Raw genomic sequence first — 23,209 nt, 5'->3', positions numbered from 1 at the left:
GATATTATTGATTTTCTCAGAGAAGAAAGAAGCAAACTCACTGCACTTGCTGTTTGAGAGCATTTCACTGGGAATCTGGCTTGGGGGGTTTGTCAGTCTCTCTACAGTAGCAAAAAGAGTGCGTGTGTTGTTTAAATTGCTGTTTATAATATTTGATAAGAAAGTCTGTCTAGCTTTGCCTAGTTCCATATTGAAAGCATGAAGGCTGTCTTTGTAGATGTTATAATGGACTACAAGTTTTGTCTTCCGCCACATGCGCTCTGCTTTTCTGCATTGTCTTTTCATATTTTGCACTGCTGTTGAGTTTCTCCAAGGTGCTTTTTGTCTGCCACTCTTCTTCCTGACTTTAACAGGAGTAATATCATCAATTATATTTTTAACTTTTGAGTTAAAAGAATCAAGGAGAAAATCAACAGAGTCAGCAGATATGCTTGGTGTTAAGGATATAGCCTTCATAAATAGTACACTAGTGTTCTCATTTAAGCATCTCTTCTTGACAGACACAGATCTAGCTTCAGTGGCAGGAGAGATCAATATATCAAAGAAAATACAGAAATGATCAGACAGTGCTACATCCTTAATAACAATCGATGAAATGTTTAGACCCTTACTGATAAGTAAATCTAGAGTGTGTCCATGATTGTGTGTGGGTCCATGTACATGCTGAGTCAGATCAAAAGTTTTTAAAACAGTTTTGATTTCTTTTGCCATATTGTTTTCTGCATTATCTATGTGAATGTTAAAATCTCCAGCAATGGCAAAACAGTCAAACTCTGAGGTAATTGTTGATAACAGTTCTGTAAAGTCCTCAGCAAAGGCTGGAGAATATTTTGGAGGCCTGTAAATAATGATAAGTAAAATGCGAGGAGCACCTTTTAACACAGTACCCAGATATTCGAAAGACGGGTAATTCCCAAATGATATTTGCTTACATTGATAGATATCTTTAAAAAGAGATATTAAGCAGTTAATTCCGCCCCTCTGGCTTGATGTGTCTCCCATGAATATAGGCTATATGAAGTTGCCTATTTCAACAAATAACCACATAAATTTAATTCTGTTCTTCGCACAAGTGTATCATTCAGAAGTCTTGGAATAATAGTGTAAGTTGTATGAACTTTTTTATGAACTTAAAGAAAATCAGTCAGGATTGGATTTTTGTTTGTGTGTTTAAGACTGTACTCAACACAATGCAAAACTCCACAGCATGATTTATTACGTAATGACAAACATAGGACACTTTCTGAAACATTAACTTTTTTTAAAGAGATCTGAAAAACCTAAATTTTCCGTGTGACTTTCGAGCATAAATGTTTCTATCTGATTGGGGGCGCATGGCACCGTGTTTCAGAAGCTTTTCCTTTTCCACGTGCTCTCCATGAAAAATAATATAGGCTGTAGTGTGCAGAGGGCGGACCAATCAGCGCCGAGCAGGGCGGAGCGGGTGGGATGCTGAATTCAACTTCAAATTCAGCCCTGTGCAAATGACTATTCCTGAGAAGAGAAACTCGAACGGCTCATTCAAAGCCTTTTAAAGAAGTGGCAATTTTACTAGCATCCCACTAAACTTTACATTTCCTGATAGGAGCCTTAGTGCAAGTTTTATCTTCGGTCCGGGCAGCAGGTGTTCAGTGACCGCCACGGAGCTGCAGTTCTCTTCGCTTGATGCATTCATTCTCCCAAACCAGACCGCAAGAGCGTAAGGTGAGGATTTTCAACTTCCAGAGTTACGAATTACGTCGATTCATTGCGTACCCGAACTTTAAGCACTAACTGCTGGAAAAACATCTATCAAGTGATGAAGGTGAGTGTATCTGTTGTCTAATATGTTTACTATTGCCAGGGTTTGGAACTTGATCGGATGATTCTTATGAGTCGGATCTTTTTAGTGAATCAAAAACACAGAGCGCGTCCAGTGTAATCTGACTCCCAAAGGAGTGACTCTTAAGTGTCGGCTCTCTTTAGTGAATCAAAACACTTATGAATCAATCTGTTACTAAATTAATTCGACTCATTTACGGAACTGCAAGTTATTATTTTCGACTTAATCAATATAGCTGACTAGTGCTGGTTGTGAACAAACTATTATACATTATTTTGGGTTTGTTTTGTATTTATGAAAAGTAGGCTAAATAAAACATCTCAGTTAAACACATTTTACAAGAGATGCGCAGGCTATAAAAATGTAGGCTATAATTTGTTATCTATTCAGAAGGTTTATGATTCAAGCCATATTACACCATTTGTAATTTGCATACTCATGACGTCTGCCTTTTCTGTTCACAGGTGTTTATTCGTTTACGAGGAATTTGTACTGGACGTTCTTGACTTATGTGATTCTTTTTGCGTCCTGCATCGTTAACCTGTTGGATACATAAAGTCCTCTGGGTAACATTACACTTAACCAGATTAATCAAGCAGTTTCCCGCGGTCTGTAACAAATGGATAAAGGCACATCTAATGAGCACCGATATGGATTGTAAGAGATTCTTCAAGACTGGCTGAATGCCGTGAAATTGCTCGAAATGATCGGGTAGATAATCCGAACTGCGAATACGTCCAAACAACGTGGGTTTACAGGAGATATTGGCGCTCTAAGCGGATAAATTAAATCCGGTACACTCAAACGTATTAATACTTAACTGGAATCAATACTGAAACATCATGAGCCGTCTCGGGACACAGAAGAGCAGCTCGCGCTTAGCGAATGGATGTGCGTTCATTTTGGAGCAGTGTACGGAGACTTGGTCTTTTTGGTTTGAAGGTATCGTTTTCAGTGCTAAATGCGCGAATGAGGGCTTTCAGAAAGCCATGAGACATGAAAGTAAAGAGACCGGGAAAGTCGCGGACTCTGAGCTGAACTCTCCGGCGTGCGGGATGAATGAGAATCGCCTCGTAAATGCGGTGAAGCGAAGCGCGCACTTTACTCTTTTCTCACAAACCTCCACATCTGCCGAGGGTACAGATTCCAGCTTCTCCGAGTGTCACAGCCCTCGTACCAAGAGCAAAGTTAAAGGGATTATTCACACTCAAGGAAATACAAGGAAGGCGATGAAGGGGAAAGCGAGGTGCGGGGTGTGGGGTTGGATTTTTGCCCTTGTGTTCCTCTGGAATACCCACATGTTGCGCGCTCAAGGTAAGTTTAGAGTTATATACCATAACTTGTTTACTTGCTTGCAATTTTAATTTTGAAATGTTTAAGATTTTACCAAGACCCTTTAAACTCCATGTTTTTAAAAGTTGATTGTCATTATCATTGCATGTATAATGGATGTATTTGTATACAATTTTGCTAACTGTTATTTAGAGATGGGGTAAATTTAAGCATTTAGGCCATTTAAGGGTATCAGAGAACTAGAAAGAGAGAAAAAGAGGGGCAGGGAGAAAAAGGGGGGCACAGGCTAGACAGAAGGAGACGGGGGAGATGGATAGAAAGGAAAAGAGGGACATATAAAGAGAGAAAGAAAATGGGGACACAGAAAGAGAGATGAACAGAGTGAGGGACATAGAGAGAGAGAGAGAGAGGGGTGGGCGATCGTGCCTGTGTGTGTCTCAACAAAAGCGGTAAAGGTCATATGCTGTCAACACGCACATTTTCTCAGGTCACATACAAGTCGTATTGACTGAACGTCAAACTGACAAGTAGAGGGAGCAGGATGCATGCATTTACGAAGTGCAGGCGTGTGAAAGAGAAAGGGTGTGAAGGAAAGGACATGACCCACTGAGATTCAGAATTATGATTCAGAGCAGAATTCAGTTAAGCCTTGACTGGAATCGGCTTCATCAGGCTGTAGACTGCATACGGTGCCAGCTGGGTCGCTCTGGTACCCGGCAGGCTGTTTTTCAAAGGGGGGGCGGTGTGTTACTGATTGAATTAGGATGTTTTAAAGCAGAGCACAGATTTTGCGTGCCACGCGTGGGAGCATCTCAGTCTTTAAAATGGCAGCAAGATTAAAAGATTCAAAAGTATGATTGTATTGCAAGCGACGCCTCACCGTATTAAGCGCATTTGGCATGGAGATGCCGTGGGCTTTTCAGTGTTGGGGCTGTGAAATTCATATGTCTTTCTTTTGAAGGTTGCATTAATGCAAACGCATGAATGCATTCGACTCAAAACAGTTACAAGAACACCCACTCCTGTGACTTTTCTTCAGCATTGGTGGCTGGCACTTTTTCCTCTCTCACTTTCTCTTCGTGCTTGCAGACTCAGCTTTCTCCCTGTGTTAATGTCAAGGTCTCGGTATGGCTTTGGATGTGGCCCAAACCCCAACCTTAAGGAGGTCAGAAAGTTATTGATCACATCCCATCAGAGAATGGCAGAAACAGGGTCATCCTGCTTTGTCAAGCATCATACTAGTTTTATTCCAGTGCAAGCATCAGTTTTCTCTAATCAAATTTATTCTTTTTAAACCTGAAATCCCTCAAGAATTTGTGTCTCACATCATGCAAAGCTTCAGTTTTGAATAAAATTGAACATTTGTTATTCAGAAGTTATATTTAGAAGCAGGCCACTTGCAAGAAAATGTCCAACGTAAGCTCAACTTCTAAATCACTGTCATGGAAAGAATTTAGAGCCTATTATAGACAAAATTGGAAACCAGTAATATGATATTCACAGTAAGTGTGAAGCAGCAATTCAGCATGTAATAACACTATTTTTGAAGGTTGTTGATTTAAAAATAAAAAGATAGTAAGATCTGTTTATCTGAGAGCAGAATTCTGACAGTAATGACAAATAAGTTTTAAAATGATTACAATTTTCATATTATATAAGTGTCATGAAAAGATCTGAACCATTTTTTCTGCAAGAAATTGCTCTGTTATCAGTAAATGACGCCATAATCCCAAGTATTAACTGACGAGACACAAATTCTTGGAAATTCATTGATCAAAAGTTGTGGGAATCGTGTGGGACACTTGGTGTTCTATGCAATGCAATTCGAGCCTAATCAGATTTCTTCCAGTTGTTCTGTCATGAAGCTGTTAATAATAGGAGGCAGGCCATGTTATTTTCTTCCATCTTAAAAAACCCCCACAACTAATATTACATTTATAGTGAATGAAAAGAGCTGCTGAACATACAACATGCATCAACAAGTGTCTTTGTGGGTTTTCCTTTAATCCTAAACCGATTTTTAAAAAAGCTTCAGTCCCAAAAGCTGAAACTTTTGATAACTGTCACACGTCGTCCCGAGTTGTTTGGCTGCGCTCTCTGTATTTATGACTCTTGCCAGGCATGTCAGTCGCTTAGTGGCTTTTTGTGTGTACGCTCTCAATGCACGTCAGTGATGAATGTTTGCATTCGAACGCTCTGACATCTTGATGCGCTACCGAGCTCCCTCAGAGAATCAGATGAAGAAGAGAGGTGCAAGAGAGATGGGATGAGAGAAGGGATGTGGGCTGAAACGAGCAGAAAGAGTGCAGATGTTAAAGAGGAGTGGAGCGTGAAAAGGAGGAAGCAGTGCAGAAAGAAGAAAGGGGAAGGATGGATGGAATGGTAGTTTTGGATGGGTAGATCTCTACGGAGGATAGCACTGGCATCTCTTTACCATGCTCTTCCTTTTACATCCATCACAAGAGACAGTTTTAGGGTCACTGGGATGTCTATCAAATCAAAATGGAAAGAAAAGCCTGTGTGTTAGCTAAAGCAGAGGAAGAGAGGGAAAGATAGTGGAGTGGAGGAGAACATAATGATGGAGGGAGGTAAAACGCGGAGAAATCGAGAGAGAGAGAGAGAGAGAGAGAGTGTAGGCATGATGGAAGAAATCAAGATTGATGTGATTGCTTGTCTGTGTGCGCGCGTGCCCGTGTGCGCGGGCCCTGGCAGGGATGGCGCGGCATGAAAACTGCTCCTTGTGTCTGAAGCCTCTCTCTGTGCCGCTCTGGTCAGATGGGCTTTTGATCCCGGATGACAAACTCCTGCAGGGACTGAATAAGAACTGCTCAGAATTACACCCAGTGCCACACTCCAGTACGTATTGCACTTTCCCCAAAATCCCTGCCATGCTCCCTCTGGCACACTAAAACCCCATACTGCCTTCCAACTCTCCAGTTACCATAAATATCCAAACAAATCCTCCACAGTTTGTTTATCAAGTCAAAGTAAATTAAGACTCATTATGCTCATTAGTGCTATTATTCAAAGTAAAGTTTTGAATATTGACATGTAGCTCTGTCTACGCTGTTCATGCTATGGATAATATGAGTGATGCCTCAAGTCATGTGACTTGTTTAGGAGATTGTGTTTAGCATTAGACATTGTGGGTGAAAAAATCTCAGACTTTCTTTTTAAGGAGGGCATTTTCTTCAGAAAATGTAAAAATCTTCAATAGCTAGGGTGACTCTGAAGCCCTGTCCTTACCAGACCAGATGCGATGTGATGCCACATCTCGATAGAGGGTTACTTTTCCATGTTAATCAGAGTTTGTCGTAACCAGCCGTGACAACGATAGGCATAGAGCAACATAGGGGAGATTCTGTTTTTTTATTTTTTATGGTTTATATTTCTGCAATGTTGTGGTTGACAGCTCAATGATTATCTCAGGCATTTATGTTTTATGTACAATATTAAAATAGTTTTATCTGAGCTTTAATATAATTTACGTGACACTGTTATAGGGGTGGGACAAAATATCGATAGGGCAATATATCGTTGTCCTCCGTGCAATACGAGAATCGATATGCTGGCGGCAAATATCGATATTTTCATTAATAAAATAAGGGGCTCTAAATAGATTTCCCTATACTCAGCGTCGCTACTTCATGGCTTCTCGAGGTGGCGCTCAACACATGTAATGAGGGAAACGTGAACATAAGTTAACTAGCCTAAGAAAAGGAGGTTTTTAACAGGATGGCAGACAGAAGTATGAGTGAAATAATAAATGCCCCAGCCACTTTTAAGTCTAAAGTCTGGACTCCCTTCGGCTTTTATGCCATTGATGGGACAAACAAAATCGACAAAGAGTATGCTATATACGAGAACTGCCTGGTAAAAGTAAAGTGCACGGGCAATACCACGAACATGCATAGCCACTTGCAATGCCATCACCTTGATCTCATTGAAATGTTTTAATTTACTTCAAATGTTCAATTTAATTTACAGACTGAAAAACTTTTTGTGCTGTTTTCTGACAGTTTGGACTTGAATAAAGAGGGAAAACCTGCACTTAACCTTTTCACAGGCATTTTGTTTTCATAGTTAGACAGATATCGTGATGTATCATAGAATTGTCTAGATATTGATTATCGCAGAATTGCTTTATCTTGATATTATCGGTACCGTGAGCCGTGTATCGTATCGTATCTTGAGGTACCTTGTGATTCCCACCCCTAGACACTAATAGCCATAATGAAATATCCATACTAATTTACCTCAGATGTTAAAAATAAAGAAAATAAGAACATGTGACCTCAACATGGAGGCCACCATGATATGGAGTCTCATGTAAGGTTACCTAATTTTAAACATTTGTCAAAAATCCTGTTGATTTCTTTTAGGTACAACATGTATTTCTATTTGACCCTATCCACATTGTGTGCACGAAATAGGCAGTCAAAACGAGTTATAGGGAAAAGCCAGTGTTTTGGATAATGATTTTAGATCCTCCAAATGTATTTCAAGCCAAGTGATGGACACACTTCACCGTGACCCAAAATTATGCTTGAGTAGCAATATGTAAAATTTGTTCGACTGAAGGCGGCTTGTTGTCAAAGAACTTAACCATGACTGGTGTAATTTATCACCTAAAAACACGACACATTGAACATCATAAAGATTTTAATTAACCAAATTTAAGTAATGAATCTTTATATTTGATTTTGGTTTTCAGCTAAATAAAAAACTTTAATTTGAGCTTTATTAGTTTATTTGTGCTGCATCACTACTTTTATGTAAAACCATTTATGTAAAACTCCACTTGTAAATGGCTATCAATGTATTTGCAAACTACTGCACATTCAGATTTTGTGTCTTTTTTTCACACATTGCTGAAGTAAATGACTTCCTACCATGGAAACTATTTGGAATTTTCTGTATTGGAAATGATGTGTGCATATGCTTTGGTCCTAATCTATTCTTTGGTCCTAATCTATTCTGTTTTGGCTCTCTTCCCTGCATTTTCCTCTGAACATTTACCTTCTTTTACCATGTTTCTCTCTTAAAGTATTTCGAGGTGCCTTGTTATGCCACTGTGTGTGTGTTTATGCATGACTGCAACGTTCGTATCGGGCCCCAGAAGCCGTTGTGCCTTCATTGTTCGCTTGTATTGTCCGGTTGTAGACCTGTCCCTCCCCCAGTCGCGACCCAGACTGTGTCATTAACCAAAGCCTTTGTGACTCTTTTATTTTAAAGTGGCCAAATGAGTATAAACCTCTTAATTTCAGTGGTAAATGAGTGACTTAATTAGTTTATTGCTAACCACTTTTTATTATAGTAATCATCTTGAATGATTAGAAAAAATAACTTTGATAGTTTTACTGACAGGTGGTCCATTACAAACAACAATATAACTGCTCACATTCACAGCTATGAATTAAAGAGCTTTGTGGAAATGCTTGGCAATAAACACTTGGATTTAATTCGCTCTGCCTGTCTGAACACATCTGCCTTCCGCACTTAAGTATTATCAGGCCATCATTACATGTACAAGATGCGCTCGACATCCTGTCTTTCCACCCCCTCTCTCTCTCTTCAACTGAAAGTTAGCACATTTGTCGGCTTGACAATAATGAATCTTATTTGGGATAAGATCAAAGCCAGACGACATAAGAACATTTTCACACAGAGCAATTTAGATTTGAATTTACATGTGAAACCCTTTCTTTAATTTCCTCATTGTTCTATTCCTCCACTCTGAAATTGGTTTCAGCTGTTTCTTCTTTTTCTGTTTCTTTCTGTCTTTTTTTTTGTTACTTGTTTATGCCTGTAGCATTGGCTTTGAGTCAAAGCATTGGAGTTTTGACAGAGGCCTTTCCATCGTTGCTAATCAGCTTTCACACCAATAGATTTTTTTCTTCAGCGTTTTTAAATGATGAGATTAGTACCAAATATTACATGTTCAAGTGCCTACTTTGCCTTTGAATAGAAGTGGTACCTCTGCAATGTGTGCATACGCACCATTCATTGGTTTCTGGAAGCCCAGAAGGCCGTGTTTCGTATTATGCAGGATTGTGCAAGTGCCACATTAACATCTTTTCAATTTCTGCTTGTCATCGAGTGAGTTTATCGGTTATGCAGGATTAGTCTGTGAGAACTACTGTAGTTTATTATCTGAATTGGAATTATTTCAGTGCCATGCACTACTTGAACTGCAAGCTCATTAATTAAAAATTAATTAAAAATAAATTTAGGGCAAACTGACATGTCGGTTTACACAGTCAGCTAAAAGCTGAATAGCAAATTAAATGTTTTTTTATTGTCTCTTTTCTCAGAGTCAAGGTCTCTGATGATTGGGATAGGAGAGGCCTGTAAATATTTGCTCCAAATATGAAGAAATGCAACTGTTGCTTTATTTGACTGTGATGAAATGTGACCTGTGCTCATTTCTAAAAGATGAGTTTTACTCAGGCTTTTTAAAGCCACGGACCTACGATGCCATAACCAGCATCAAAGTTTACTCGCTTAATTGAAAGAGATTCATGATTTCACAGTTGCTCACAGATGAAAGTGTTTACAGTGCCACCACATGACATGACCGACACAGTAAATAACAAAGTACCCAAAGATAAATGGATCCTTTCATGATTAAAAAGAAGGCAGTGCATCTGTGCAAATATTCTGATCAATATTTCTGTGGTTACAATTCTTATCACAGGCGTCCGATTCTTTAGCCGCAGTGTAAGTCAGTTGTTTTCTTAGTAATTGGGCACGTGGAAACCAAAGCTATGATTCATAACTTACTGTTTACGTCCTATAGTTAGTTGCCTTCTAAGTCAGCATCATAAAATTGCTGAAAAAACTCTAGTCACTCAAATTGACTTGATTTGATTGATTTAAATAGTTTGACATTAACATGATTCTAAGATAACTATATTATACTTATATATAGCTAAAAATACATTATATTATACTCAAATAATGGGTAAAATAATACATTTGATGTAATAATACAAAATAGGGAACTTACTTGAGCACTAAATCAGCATAAAATATAGATTTTTGACACAAATTCAGCTTTGCCATCACAGGAATATATTTTTTTGTGTGTATATATATATATATATATATACATTGTGAAATATAATTAGAATATATATATATTCTACAGAGCGTGTAATAAAACAAGAATCAACATTAGCTTTGCCTCTTCAGAGATTGCGAGGAGAACTTTACAACTCGCTGTTGTAAAAGCAACGCAGAGATAGTGTTTTTATTACTCAACAGAGGAGTAAGGTGTTTTATTGGACAGACAAATTGCCATATGTAGCTTTCTAACAGAGTTCATTGCAAAGCATTGTCAGCTGTGAAGGGTCATTTCATTATGGTTGTTGTAACATTATGCTGGAATTTATTTTCCAGGAAGTACAATGTCTATTAATGGGTATAACTACTGTCACATCTTCAGCTCAGCTTGAGATCCTTTCCATCTAAACTGGTTATATCTCTTAAGCCAGGTAGATAACTTTTTTTTTAGCAGTAGGATAACCACATTGATCCGCACAGTCATTTTCTGTTCCTATCACAACTTTAGAGTGTAGTGTTGTATGGACTGCTTTTGTGATGTTTTATGGTGCTTTTGTTGGAACATGAAAGTCCAAGAAAAGAATTGCTTTCATTGTATGGAAAGGAGTGTTGTCAACATGCTTCAGAAATGTATTTTGTGTTAAACGAAATAGAGACATTTGTAGAGGAATCACTTTAGGTTGAGTAAATGATAGAAGATTCATTTAAGAGATATTGAAAAGAGTTTGGAAGCCTCTCTTACTTTTTTAAATCAATTTAATATCAATTAAAATTTGAATAAATTAGACAGACCGATGTCAGTTTTGCAGAGATTTTATCTGTTCTACTGAAGCTGAACTCATTTGATTGTCCTTGAACTGCTGCTGCAGACCCCAAAGTCAGCCTTTATGTGACACTGGAGAGTATTTGTATTCAAAAATGAATTTACGTAGTCATAATTCTCTGCATTTACTGGGTAAAAACAAACCATAAATATACTATAAATCCTATTAATACTTGATTGCATGATGGTTGTAGAGGACAGGGAAGGCTATTAAATTGTGTAATGGAAATTTAGAGTTACATCTAGTAACTCTAGTTCATCCCAACATTTTCAACTGAAAATGTGTATACTGTCCAGAGTTAGACTTTATGCATTTTCCGTAAAATACAGTTGTTCAGAAATAAGTGGTATAATTTGTTCAAAATCAGAGATGTGTGTTTACATTGTGTGTGTGTGTGTGTGTGAGGGAGAGAAATGCTGTCAGTGTTTAACTTACAGAACACCATCTGGCAATCAAGAGTAGAAAGACTGTCTGTTTTCGGAAATATCATATTCTCATATCATAATCATAGATTGGTTTTTCTACAAATATTGGTCCAAAGCAGAAAAATAAAAGACAAAACATATTTTTCAAAAATATATTTGTGCATTTTTTAAGTAGCAAGCCACAGTTTTTCTCTCATGTAAAAACACACAAAAACAGAAGCACACATTACACACATTAGGGATGCATTAGAGGCCCCGGTGGCTTAGAGAAAGCTTCGAAATGGAGGCTCTTTATCTTCATTTTGCTCCATTGAACGTGCGCTACAGCCAACATAGCTAGCATGGGACTAAAAGCATTACAATAAACACCCCACCACTTCCACACTCCCTGTCTCTCATTCAAGTTAAATTTATATTTACATTAAGTCATTTAGCGCGTGCTTTCACCCAGAGAAATGCACTTACAACCCCGGAACAAACAATAGACAAGCACTAGTTTGTCTGACAACTATAACCATAATCTATAAATAGCCTATATCAAATGCTGACATCGCATAAAGAATACTGAAAACCAATCCAGTGGCCAAACTCATGTATTGCATTTAAGATTTCTTTTCATTTTTACTGTAGGTCTACTGTATACTATAAGTAGCTGCATTGAATGTGCAAAGTTTAAAAATCAAGTTTGTAACCACCACAAAAAAAAAAGAGCCAGGCAAAGTCAACGTCATCATTGAAATATGTATTGCAATAATTACAAAGCAACAAAATGCAATACATTTCAGTGGAGACATGTCAGACTTTAGGGGGTTGCTTAGATGATATGAATGCATACAGAGAACGTGGATTTATATTATCCAAGCAACCCCCTAAAGCCCAATCTGCCTTAGTTGAAATGTATAACATTTTGTTACTATGAGTAATAGTCCTACATAAGAAGTAAAAGCAGCATGATACAGTATCACACAACCATTTCTCTAACATACTGTTTCCCCGGTTTTCTTGTCTGTTTTCATAAAAAATACAATCCATCTGGCCTGTTTTGACTAGCAAAAGACTGACAGTTACTTCATCAAAATCTAAATTGTGAGATGCGTCAAACCCTCAAAATATGCAACAAGAAATTGTAAGGCAAATAACCGATTTTGGTTCAAATAGTCTTAGATGAGTTTTTAAGGGTGCTTTCACACTTGGTGTGTAAGGAAAGCGAGTGAGAACACACTCAAACACAGTTTTATCGATTCATACGTCATCAATAGCAGTTCACTTCCGGGATTTAGTAAGATTGCGTTCATATCAGCAGCAAACTGTACTTGAGTTCACATGAACCGTTCCCCAGACCACCCTCTGGTACGGGTGCACACCCCAGTTTGGGAAAAAAAACAGCGTTCACATCATCCAAACAAACCTAACACTGATGTCAATCGAACGCGGGTGCACACCAAAAGTGCTGTTTATGCAACCTTAAAATAGTGAACTATTTTTTAGCAAAACATTTTTGTAAATGTAACATGTAAATTCTGAATTTTGGAACCGCCTTCATGTTGGTGCAGTAAAGCGAATATGATGCCTTAGAATTCTTGGGAGGCAGCTTGCTAGGTGTTGGAATAGATCAAAGGTCTTGGTAAATTTCTGTCAAGGGCACTATATTGTGTTGTTACAGCAAACTCTACAATCTGTTAGGCAGTCACCTGGGTACAGCAATGAATGAAGCACCTGAGTGCGCCATGTCAGGTTACATCTGTGTAAATGACACAAATAAAGAGAGACAGAAAATGAGGGGCGAGGAGGACGGAGGGAGGTTCCTCTGTCTTAGGGCGCTAATATTGTTACATGTTTCATTGGATAACCAACATGTGGTGAGGATAGCATACTGTAGCTGTGTGATGATGTGATGATTCCTTACACAATAAGTTTAAGAAGTAATTTAAGAACCAACTAAAAAAGAGGATCTGCAAGAACATGGTAATAAAACTGCATTCTCTTTGGAACTTTTTGAAGGACAGCTAGAATTGAAACAAGCTTCAAGATGTCTTTTGGAAACATCACAGATCTCGACAGCTTTGAGATTTCACAAAAAAAAATACTGCCATAATGTTTTCATAATTTGTTTACTTATTCTGTTTTATTAAAAAGTTTTGTGTGCACAGATTCATTTATTTTCTCTTGTTTGTTTACCTTTTCATCTATTTTATCAAAAAGTTCATTTGATCTGTTTACCCAGCATTGATCAGCCTGTCATCTAACAGTTAAAGATGTAAATGGTTTGTTTGCAGTGGAAAATGGGTTTGAAAATTGCATATCTACACAAGTTGCTTCAGAACATCAGAGTTGGTCTATTTCGGCATCTTCTTGTCATTTGTACATTTTCTGGAGCAAATGGGAGAGAGTGACTTGTTTTACAAATGACTTTGCAGCCAAAGATCTGCTGTGGGCAACGTGCTTTGGAGTAAGTAAGAGAATGACACCCAAGGCAATCAATCTCAGTTATCTTTCTAGTTGTTTTTTGATTGAACATTGTGGTTGTTTATGAGGAAGCTAGCCCTCTTTTCAGCCAGCAGTGAGAAGGTTCAAGCATTGGAGCTTCAAATCAGCATGGTTACTCTATGGTGGATTTATTCAGCAATGAGTCATACTTTATTCTAAGCACAGGACTGAACACAATACCGCTGTAAACAGTGTCACTGGAATGGAAATGTGATATTATTTACTGTATGGTGTAGAGTTAAATCTAACAAACCTCCAAATACGATAAAGGATTAGAACAAAAATCCCCAGTACAGAAGTTTGTTTTGATGAATAAACTTCGAGAAGTAAACTTTCACTTGACTTGGCCTCATGAAACAAAAGCAGAACGAAGCCATTCTTACGTTGTTCCACTGAATTGAATATTACAGTTGAGGCTCAATGTGTGTCTTTTTTCAGCAATAAAATACTTTCTCATATACCAGTTTATTGTGTATCTATAAGCAGTGTTGGGTTAAAAAAAAGTTGGGTTACATCTTCAACAGTGTAGATGTAATTACTGTACTAATTACTCTCTCTAAAAAGTATTGCATTCCTTATTACTAATTACTTTCTAAATCCCATATCAATCAGTTGAACAACACAAGGATAGACATGAAACATGAAATCTTTTAATTCTTTCAAATAAATAATATAAAATTGCATAAATTATTCTTAAACTGACCAAAGTATTTAATGGGGGGAACATACATTTTAACATTAGACGTTACATTTTGATGTTAAATCCACTATTGTTTTGTATAGAATTGTTCTATAGTCTATACAGTATTTAATGCAATTACATCAGAAGTGACATTAAATGACATAAATATTAAGACTAATCCCTTACTTTACATTTTCAAGGGAAAAGTAATTCAATTACAGTAATTAATTACATAGTAATGCATTACACCCAACACTGACTATTAAACCATTCGTATGTTGAGATACTTTCAACATTGCTGTGTTTGTCTGAGCCTCATCAAAATCAGTGGTGTGGTTTTGGAACGGACTACTTGTTTGTCCATACAGTAAATCAGTAAATCTGTTTGGAAATGATTTTTTTTAAATTATATATATTTTTTGTATTATTATATTATTTTTTATAGAATAATTTTCACACATGCGCACTTTCATGCATCAAGATGCGTTTTGCTAGGTTTGATGTCAATAATGGTTCTTGCTCTTAATGTGACTGATCACAAAGTGTCTGAATGTTTTGAATTGAACAAATGCACGTAGATTTGACAGCAATGGTCTTCGGGGATTAATGGCTTAAATTTGATCTGTTAATCAACTATTTGACTCCAGAAGGTTTGGCAATGTTGTATGGAAAATTTTTATGGTGCTTTTTGGGAAATGAGTAACACGGACATTGTGCAAAATATCTCTTTTTCATCTTCAATCTTATAACGACACTCATTCTGAACATTAGCACACTGTAGGTTCAATACAGGCTTGCTTTCTTAGTAAACTATGTGAGAAAGAATAAAGTTGATGGCTCTGTGTGTTTGTTTGTTTGTTTGTGTGTTTGTCTGCTGGTGACTGATACTGGCATAATGGATGAAGCGTAGACCTTAATATGCACAATCAATGCTTAATTGGTATCCGCTGAAAACAAATTATTCCTCCGAAAATGAGTTTTCTGGGTCGGGTCGTTATAGGGTAATTAATTCAGCTGTTTAATCGCTTTGTATTGCTGTTTGTTTTTTCAATTTTTTTCAATACATTTTTTAGGACATTTACTGAGTTAAATTTGTTGAAGTTCTCAAACATTGATTGAGAGTGATAGGAAGTTGGAGGGTTTGCCATTTTTGTTTTTGCTATTCTTGGTATAAAATGCTATTGTCACTAGTTGGATTAGAACAGAAAATCAATTTAAAAAAATGAACCGACTGACCTGCACATAAACCCCATCGCTTTTGCTATATGTTGTGAAACACTCTACACAGTGAATTGCCTAAATTCAGCTTCAATGAAATGTCCTTCAGTATAGACAGGTCAGTTTTAAAACAGGCAAATGTTGCTTGAATGAAAAATGGTGTGTTGTGCTGTAGTCTAAAGTAGTAATATTTCACCATTTTGGTGTTTTTGCCATTGTGGCAGTGACATTATAGAGATGACTGTACTGTTTGTAAGTTGCTTTGCATAAAAGCTACTTCTGGATGAAAAAATGTAAATAAATGCAAACAGATTCAAACTCGCATCTCCCCCTTTGACTTTTACTTCTGATATTTCTCAATATAGTTGTTGATATTTTTATGTTAGCATTGTATAGTATGCTACCCCGCTGAAAAGACTAACATAGCTGGTCACTATATGTTGTGTTGGATGCTACCAGACTTTTTATAGGTTTGTTTCAACCAAAAAATTTAAATTGTCTTCATTTACTCAGATTTATTCACTCTCATGTCATCATAACCACCTTAAACTTGCCTGGTCCAACATTGAAAGAAACTTGTGCTGGTCTAAGCTGTTTTTTTTATTAGCAGGTTTGACAAGAAAGCTCTTTAAATATGTTTAATGTCTATTTTGTTAGCTCTTTCTAAAAATCATAGCTTGTAACAGCCTGTAAAATGGCTCATATGACAGCCAGCCTTCCTCTTCAATAAACACCCGTATGATACATGGAGAACTCTGTCGAGCGAAGCACATATAGCCTAAAATTCAATCAACAACATGTTTAAATGTGTCATACAAAGAATTATGTAATGCACTTACGCTGTGAGTAATACTATAAATATCCAGCTATAAACTTGTCGTTTTATTGAACAGGTTACATTTAAATTGGAATGTTTGCACCTATTCTCATATATAAATTGGTCACATATTCAGTTTGCTGTTTTCTCTAGATTGCAGTCTAGATATCACCTTGTTTCCTAGTTTCTTCACGGTACCATTTTTAATTTGTCAGATAACCATTAGAAATAGGTCACATTGATTGTAACTGACCTTTTAAAATGGAAGAAAACACACAAACTTATTGCTCTCATAGTTTCAGGCACAAAAGCCATATGCCGTAGAAATCAAGTGTGTTTGTTATTTGTTGAATTATTGCTTAATTTATTGCTTAGTTTATTGCTTTAGCAACTGCCGACTCAGTAAATGAATTCAATTAATAACTTGAGTGATGTTCTCAAGGGTAAAGGACACTGAACAAAGAAAAAGGACTATATATTTACAGTATACTTCATTTAATTGTCACTCAGCAAGACTTATGCTTAAAGTCAGCATGAAATCAGAATTGAGCCTGGTTTCTTTCTAAATGCATGTCACTAGTTGTATTGCGCATGATTCATCAGTGGATGTTTTTCCAAAGGAGGAAAAAAAGATAATATTTCAGCAAAATGTAATAACGCCTCTGAAATGACTTTCCTTTTTGGGTTATTTTTTTTTAAACCTAGACTGTAAAATATTGTTATCCTGTAGCTAAATATTAGTTATTCAGGTGTTATTTGGGGTAACTGTGCAGTTACTGTGTTTCTAGTTTAATATCTTTTTTAATGAAAATATTAAAGAGATAAATGGAAGTAAATGATTTGCAAACACTATTTCACGTTGAATTCAGCATCCATGCCTTCTCCATCCATATATTGTGCCAGACATTCTTGCCCAAACAGGTACTTTTGGAGTCGCTCTTTAATATGTGGAAGCTAATGCATGTTTATTCATGTTTTTAGATCTTGATGATGTCTCAGATGCCAATAATCAGTCCATTGGTTCCATTTCAAAACATCGTTTTATTGAGTGGACTGTGTGTGTGTGTGTGTGTGTGTGTGTGTGTGTGTGTGTGTGTGTGTGTGTGTGTAAAATGCAGAGAGAGAGAAAGAGAGACTCACCCAGCACCAGGTGTTGGTTCCATTTCAAAACATCGTTTTATTGAGTGGACTGTGTGTGTGTGTGTGTGTGTGTGTGTGTGTGTGTGTGTGTGTGTGTGTAAAATGCAGAGAGAGAGAAAGAGAGACTCACCCAGCACCAGGTGTTGGGGTCTCCATCCATCCATCCATCCATCCATCCATCCATCCATCCATCCATCCATCCATCCATCCACCCATCCACCCATCCATCCATCCATCCATCCATCCATCCATCCATCCATCCATCCATCCATCCATCCGGACGTTTGTTCGCTCTATCGTTTGTTTTATCTATCACTCTATGTATCTTTTTTTTTTATGCAGTTTTAGACCTGTATCTCTGTATTGTTGTGGCAGTTTAATTCACTAAACAATCATCTTTGGCGTAAGAGACAGTCTGGAATCAAATGATCATTAAAAAGTAATTTATTCTTGCAAGAAGGCCCAGTTGCCACACAGAAGTCACAAGTACAGTCTGTGGAACAAGTGCGACCAGGAGAGAGAGGCAGGCCAGTCTTTATACTGTTATCTTCAAGGTTCTCTAAACACTCCATAGATGGATAAGACACTCCACCAGTGATCCTATTATACACTGAACTTTAGTTTAGCTTAACTTACAGCCTGCAAGTCCTAAATTGGACACCCTTTGACCTTAGGGGTCAGGGCCTCGGCGTCTCCCCCTCTTCTCCTGCCTCACAGAAGTTCCACATCAATCATTATATCACATGGTCAGCAGCACACATAGAAGTCAATCCTGTGTATGTTAATGAAAATCAAAGTAAGTAATGAAAATCAAAAATCTCCCATTACAGTATGTATGTATGTGTGTGTGTGTATATGTTCTTCAAAAGTAAATACTACAGTAATACTGACTCAAAAGCCCATAATTAGTCAGTTTTATGAAAAAAGATTAATTGAACATGGATCACTTCACACACCCCACCGTCTCTTTCTTCATTAAATCAATTATTGAGGATCCGTTCTTATAATTGCGGCGTCAGACCAGTGACATTTGATCGTGTGTTAATTAAATTTTTGCCCTCACTTGCTTAAAGAAACAACAGAGCATTAGCATGCACCCACACAAACACTCTATTTCAGTAATGTGTCAGATAGGAAATGCCTATCTTTTTTTTCTCTCTCTTTCCAAGCTGTACTCACTCATGCCACTAAAATACATTTTATCCGCATCTCATTAATTTACTGTTTTTCTGTTTTCTGTTTATTTCTGACAACCTGTCAGAAAATGAGTTGAAAAACGAATGTAATGAAGTCTGTCAACTGAAGACAGTAAAACGTGGAGCCGTTTGTTTTCGATGGCTAATACGAATTTTAAAGACTTTTCAGACAGTCTTCTCAGATGGTGCAAAATAGTCTTTTTTGGCTTCAGTGCGAGGCATTTATTGGCATTCTGTCGACAAAATTCAGTTTAGGTCAGCAGTTAAATTAGATTGGCTCTTTAAATTAGCAGGTATACTGCTCTGTTCCAAAACCTAGTGAATATGCCTACCTAGACAGTATTTTAAGGTAATGAGAAGGATACTTCTTAAGGTAGGCAGCAACATTATTCTGCCTTCTAAGATATCTAATTTTGATCAAGGCAGATGATTCCATAATGCATTGCGACGATAGCGAACCAAGTGGAGAGAAAAGTTGAATAAAATTACACTGTACCGAAGTACTGAAAAGATAAAAATATGATATTAAATAGTTATTAGAAGCTTTGCACACCTGTGCTTTCATAATACGAGTGAATTGCAACTTGTTTTGCTTCCTCGCACTCTTCCTCCCCATTTCTCTCTGTTTTTGTGCCAACGTAATATTTATGGCTGTTCGGTGTATCATCGCGCACACACGCACACAGACACTTCCTATTAAGTCTTTCAAGCACCTGTTTATTCATATTACCTCTCTAGAAATTAGCATATACTTATATGCAGACCAATTTGTGAACAGCCTTATTATTCACAAATGCAATTAAATAAACATGTGTTGCTCTAATAATGATAATCAGAATTCATTTTCACCATGCTTAACCTCATGCATTAACCATATGCTCAAGCTGGGAGCACTCTTGATGATTTGTGGTGTTTGATGGTTTGTACACACGTATACAGTATGCACGTGTGTTGGATTTGGAACATGCATTCCATGATTATACTTGAAATTAATTGGCAGCTGCATAGTATGAGGAAGTGTAAGGCTCGTGTATCATGCACGATTAATTCATTGAGACTTCAGTCTAGAGTCCCAGTGTCCCAGTGCATGCATAAACTATTGTTTCCTTGTGCCTTCGCTGTGAGCAACAGAAGCAAGTTTCTTTAGGCACAAAGAGAGCGCTTTTGTTAAATGAGGCGTGCGGCTGATAATGAAATGTATGAATTGTATTTATTGTACAGATTCTTTGCACTGTTGCACACGTACATGCCCAGTCAGCCTGTTTTATTTGTTTCATATGCCTTCCCCAGTCTGTGTGGCATGAATAAAATAACTTTAAGTGCCTGTATTTCTCAGGATATGAAGTGAAATTATGCCTACAGTACAGATATATTTTCTGTATACCTGAACTGACTCTTAAAGGTGCCTGCATTTGCTCATGTGCACGTGTAACTTTTTTTTTTACCATATTTACCAAAAAAACATATTTTTTAATTGCCAAGAAATTGAGTGCATCTTTAAAATAACTTATAATTAATGTTACTTCAGACTTTTTTATTTGTATAATAAGACAAAGGCAAATTGATGGTTTGTTTCAGTATTTTAGAATCAGCTGTTGTAGTTGTTATTAATATTTTCATATAGTGTGTATTTTTATATTTTCCATTTCATTTAAATTTTAGTTCGTTCAATTTCATAATTTTTTGGTCTTATTTTTTTAACAATGTCGAAAGCTTTTATTTATTTTTATTTCAGTTTTAGTTATTTTAGTACACCAATTCAAACCACATTAAGATAATACATTTTGCCTCAGCATCTAGCTGAAATAATTAAAGTTTACTTTATTGTTAATTTGAAGTAATGAAGTTTTGGTTTCATTTTAGGTTTAATTGACTATAATTACCCTGGCTTCTTAGTATAAGACACCAATGAAATGTGTTTCTTGTCTTTTAGTTTAACAATATTTTTGATAATTTACAATATTATCCATCAGTTTTCCTTTTTCCTAGTTTGAATTGGATATTTCCAGTGTCATCCATCAACTAATTTGTGATTGAGGGCTTTGATGGTAGTTGTGAAACCGGAGACCTGCATGCAAAGCCTGATGGGGAGGAGGGAGGGGGAAACTTTCAGAGACGCTCCAAGTGTTTGTTTTTGAGAACTTCCAAACTAGGACATCTCTGTGCTTCTAGTTCAGCCCTCTGGAGAGCTCCAGAGAATGTTAAACATGTCAATTTCACTCAATATTGGAAGTCGATAGTTTTCCTGAACAATTCTGCAATCTCATTTTCTTTGGTCTCTGATTTAGGGTTGATTAGTTTAAGCAATGGTAATTTGTTCACAGATTTCTTTGTTTTGGTAAATGTACATTTTAAACGACAAATACCTGTACTGGTGGTGATGCATCAAAGGCAATAGTTGCAAAGTCCCTTTGAAATAAAGAAGGTTTGTTAATTAAATTGTGTTAATTTTTGGCAATTTCTCTAAAAGGTCTATGAATACAGTCTTGCCATCTGTTATTAAAACCTAAAAATGTCATCTCTTTTATCTGGCTGCTAATTAATTTGCTATCTGGAAATGCACACATGTGCCGTGAATGTGGCCCAAAGGAGTCAGCTATTCACTTGGGATGTAAACTCCCTTGATATCAAAACTAGCCAATTAGCACTTAGTAATGAGCATTTTTCGATAGCTGATGCATTTTGGACAAAACTCTTCACTTGATGCCCTTAGTGTGTCAGCCAACCATTGTATAAGTGAACTTGGCATGATTTGAAGTATGTAGGGCTACACTCTCTGAGTCCTCTTGTTTTAGCTTTCGAATCGGGTATCACTTTACAATAAGATCTCATTTGTTACCATTAGTTAAAGGTGCAGTAAGTGATTTCTGAGAAGCACTGTTGATATTTGAAATCAACCCAAACAAACTTCATTACTCCGCCCCCAAAATAGCAAACTCGCAATGCAGGAGTGGATGTCTCTTTATCATAGCTGAAGGATGCAAAATAAGGCTTCGTGAAAAATAAAGCGAAGATGACGAATGACAAGGAAGGAAGAACAAAAAATGAACATACAGTACACAAGAGTATATACCAGCAAGAGTTAATTGAAGGTCACCAGCAGCACATCAGCTCCAGACAAACAGGGACGCTCAAAACTCTCCTGTTACTACAGCTGACATTACACCAACAGCAGAGCTTAGTTCTGTGAAACATTGCAAAACTAATGTTACTCAAGTATGGAGCAGAAACAACCCAACCTCTGCGTCAGTTTTCAGGCCTTCGAGCTTAGATCTCTCCTTTCTAATATTAACGTGGGTCCTAAAGCTCTTGCCTGATCATAACCCTTCTTTTTCCAGTGATATTCCTCTGAGCTTTTCTCTTTTGTAATGTCTCTCAGACATCTCTCTTTCAACGGTCTTTCTTCAAATCTCCCTCTTTCTCTCTCTCTTTCTTTCCTCCCCCATCATGAGTGGACACGCCCCCTACCGCCGATTGGCTACAAGCGTGTTGTGGCACTCAGTCCGATCCGTTTTCAACAGCGTTTCTCAGAAATCGCTTACTGCACCTTAAAGGGATTAGATAACATGAACAAAAAATGAACACTATTTTAAAGCATTTATTTTGAAATCGTATACCTTTTCGATATTACATTTATTCATTTAGCTGACGCTTTTATCCAAAGCGACTTACAATTGCTATATATGTCAGAGGTCGCACGCCTCTGGAGCAACTAGGGGTTAAGTGTCTTGCTCAGGGACACATTGGTGTCTCACAGTGGATTCGAACCCGGGTCTCTCACACCAAAGGCATGTGTCTTATCCATTGCGGCACCCCACCCCAAGTGGTATTAGTGAAAATTCAATTGTTTATTGTCTGTTCATTTTAAGTCACGTTGCATTAACAAATGTTAACAGATACATAAAATATGATTTTTTTTTTTTAAAGTATAAAATATATAAAAAAATATATTAAACATAAAACATAATATAAAGTGTTACCTAGAATTTTATTTATATTTTTCCTGTTAAGTAATTGCAGTAAAGTTCAGTTCGTTAGCATTATTTAACATATAAACTAACAATGAACAATATGCCTGTTAATGATGCCAAATACTGTATTTTTAACATTTTCAGTTTTATAAATTAGTTAATGAAAGGAGATGAATAATGGACAATAGTATATTTATAAATTAACCTGAGTTTCAATAGCTTCGAAATTGTTGCTCATTGTTAGATCATGATTCCTGATTTATTAACTA

At 37.0% G+C, this 23,209-nt stretch overlaps 1 protein-coding gene across 3 annotated transcripts in view; it reads left to right on the top strand.

Moving 5' to 3' along the window:
* The first annotated feature begins 1,475 nt into the window (after window positions 1-1,475).
* sdk1b (sidekick cell adhesion molecule 1b) overlaps window positions 1,476-23,209 on the top strand; it is a 370,259-nt gene continuing 348,525 nt past the window's right edge. For 2 of the 3 annotated variants that reach the window (XM_082163613.1, XM_082163611.1), the window contains exons 1-2: window positions 1,476-1,804; window positions 2,287-3,136. In XM_082163613.1, coding sequence (XP_082019739.1) covers window positions 2,665-3,136 — 472 coding nt within the window. In that variant the 5' untranslated portion in view covers window positions 1,476-1,804; window positions 2,287-2,664. The remainder of the gene's footprint in view (window positions 1,805-2,286; window positions 3,137-23,209) is intronic. The other variant, XM_082163612.1, reaches the window with a different exon arrangement.

This window comes from Leuciscus leuciscus (assembly GCF_965113295.1).
Source record: "Leuciscus leuciscus genome assembly, chromosome: 3".
NCBI lineage: Eukaryota > Metazoa > Chordata > Actinopteri > Cypriniformes > Leuciscidae > Leuciscus > Leuciscus leuciscus.
The sequence above is the reverse complement of the archived record's forward strand: the minus strand, read 5'-3'. Positions and strand labels throughout refer to the sequence as shown.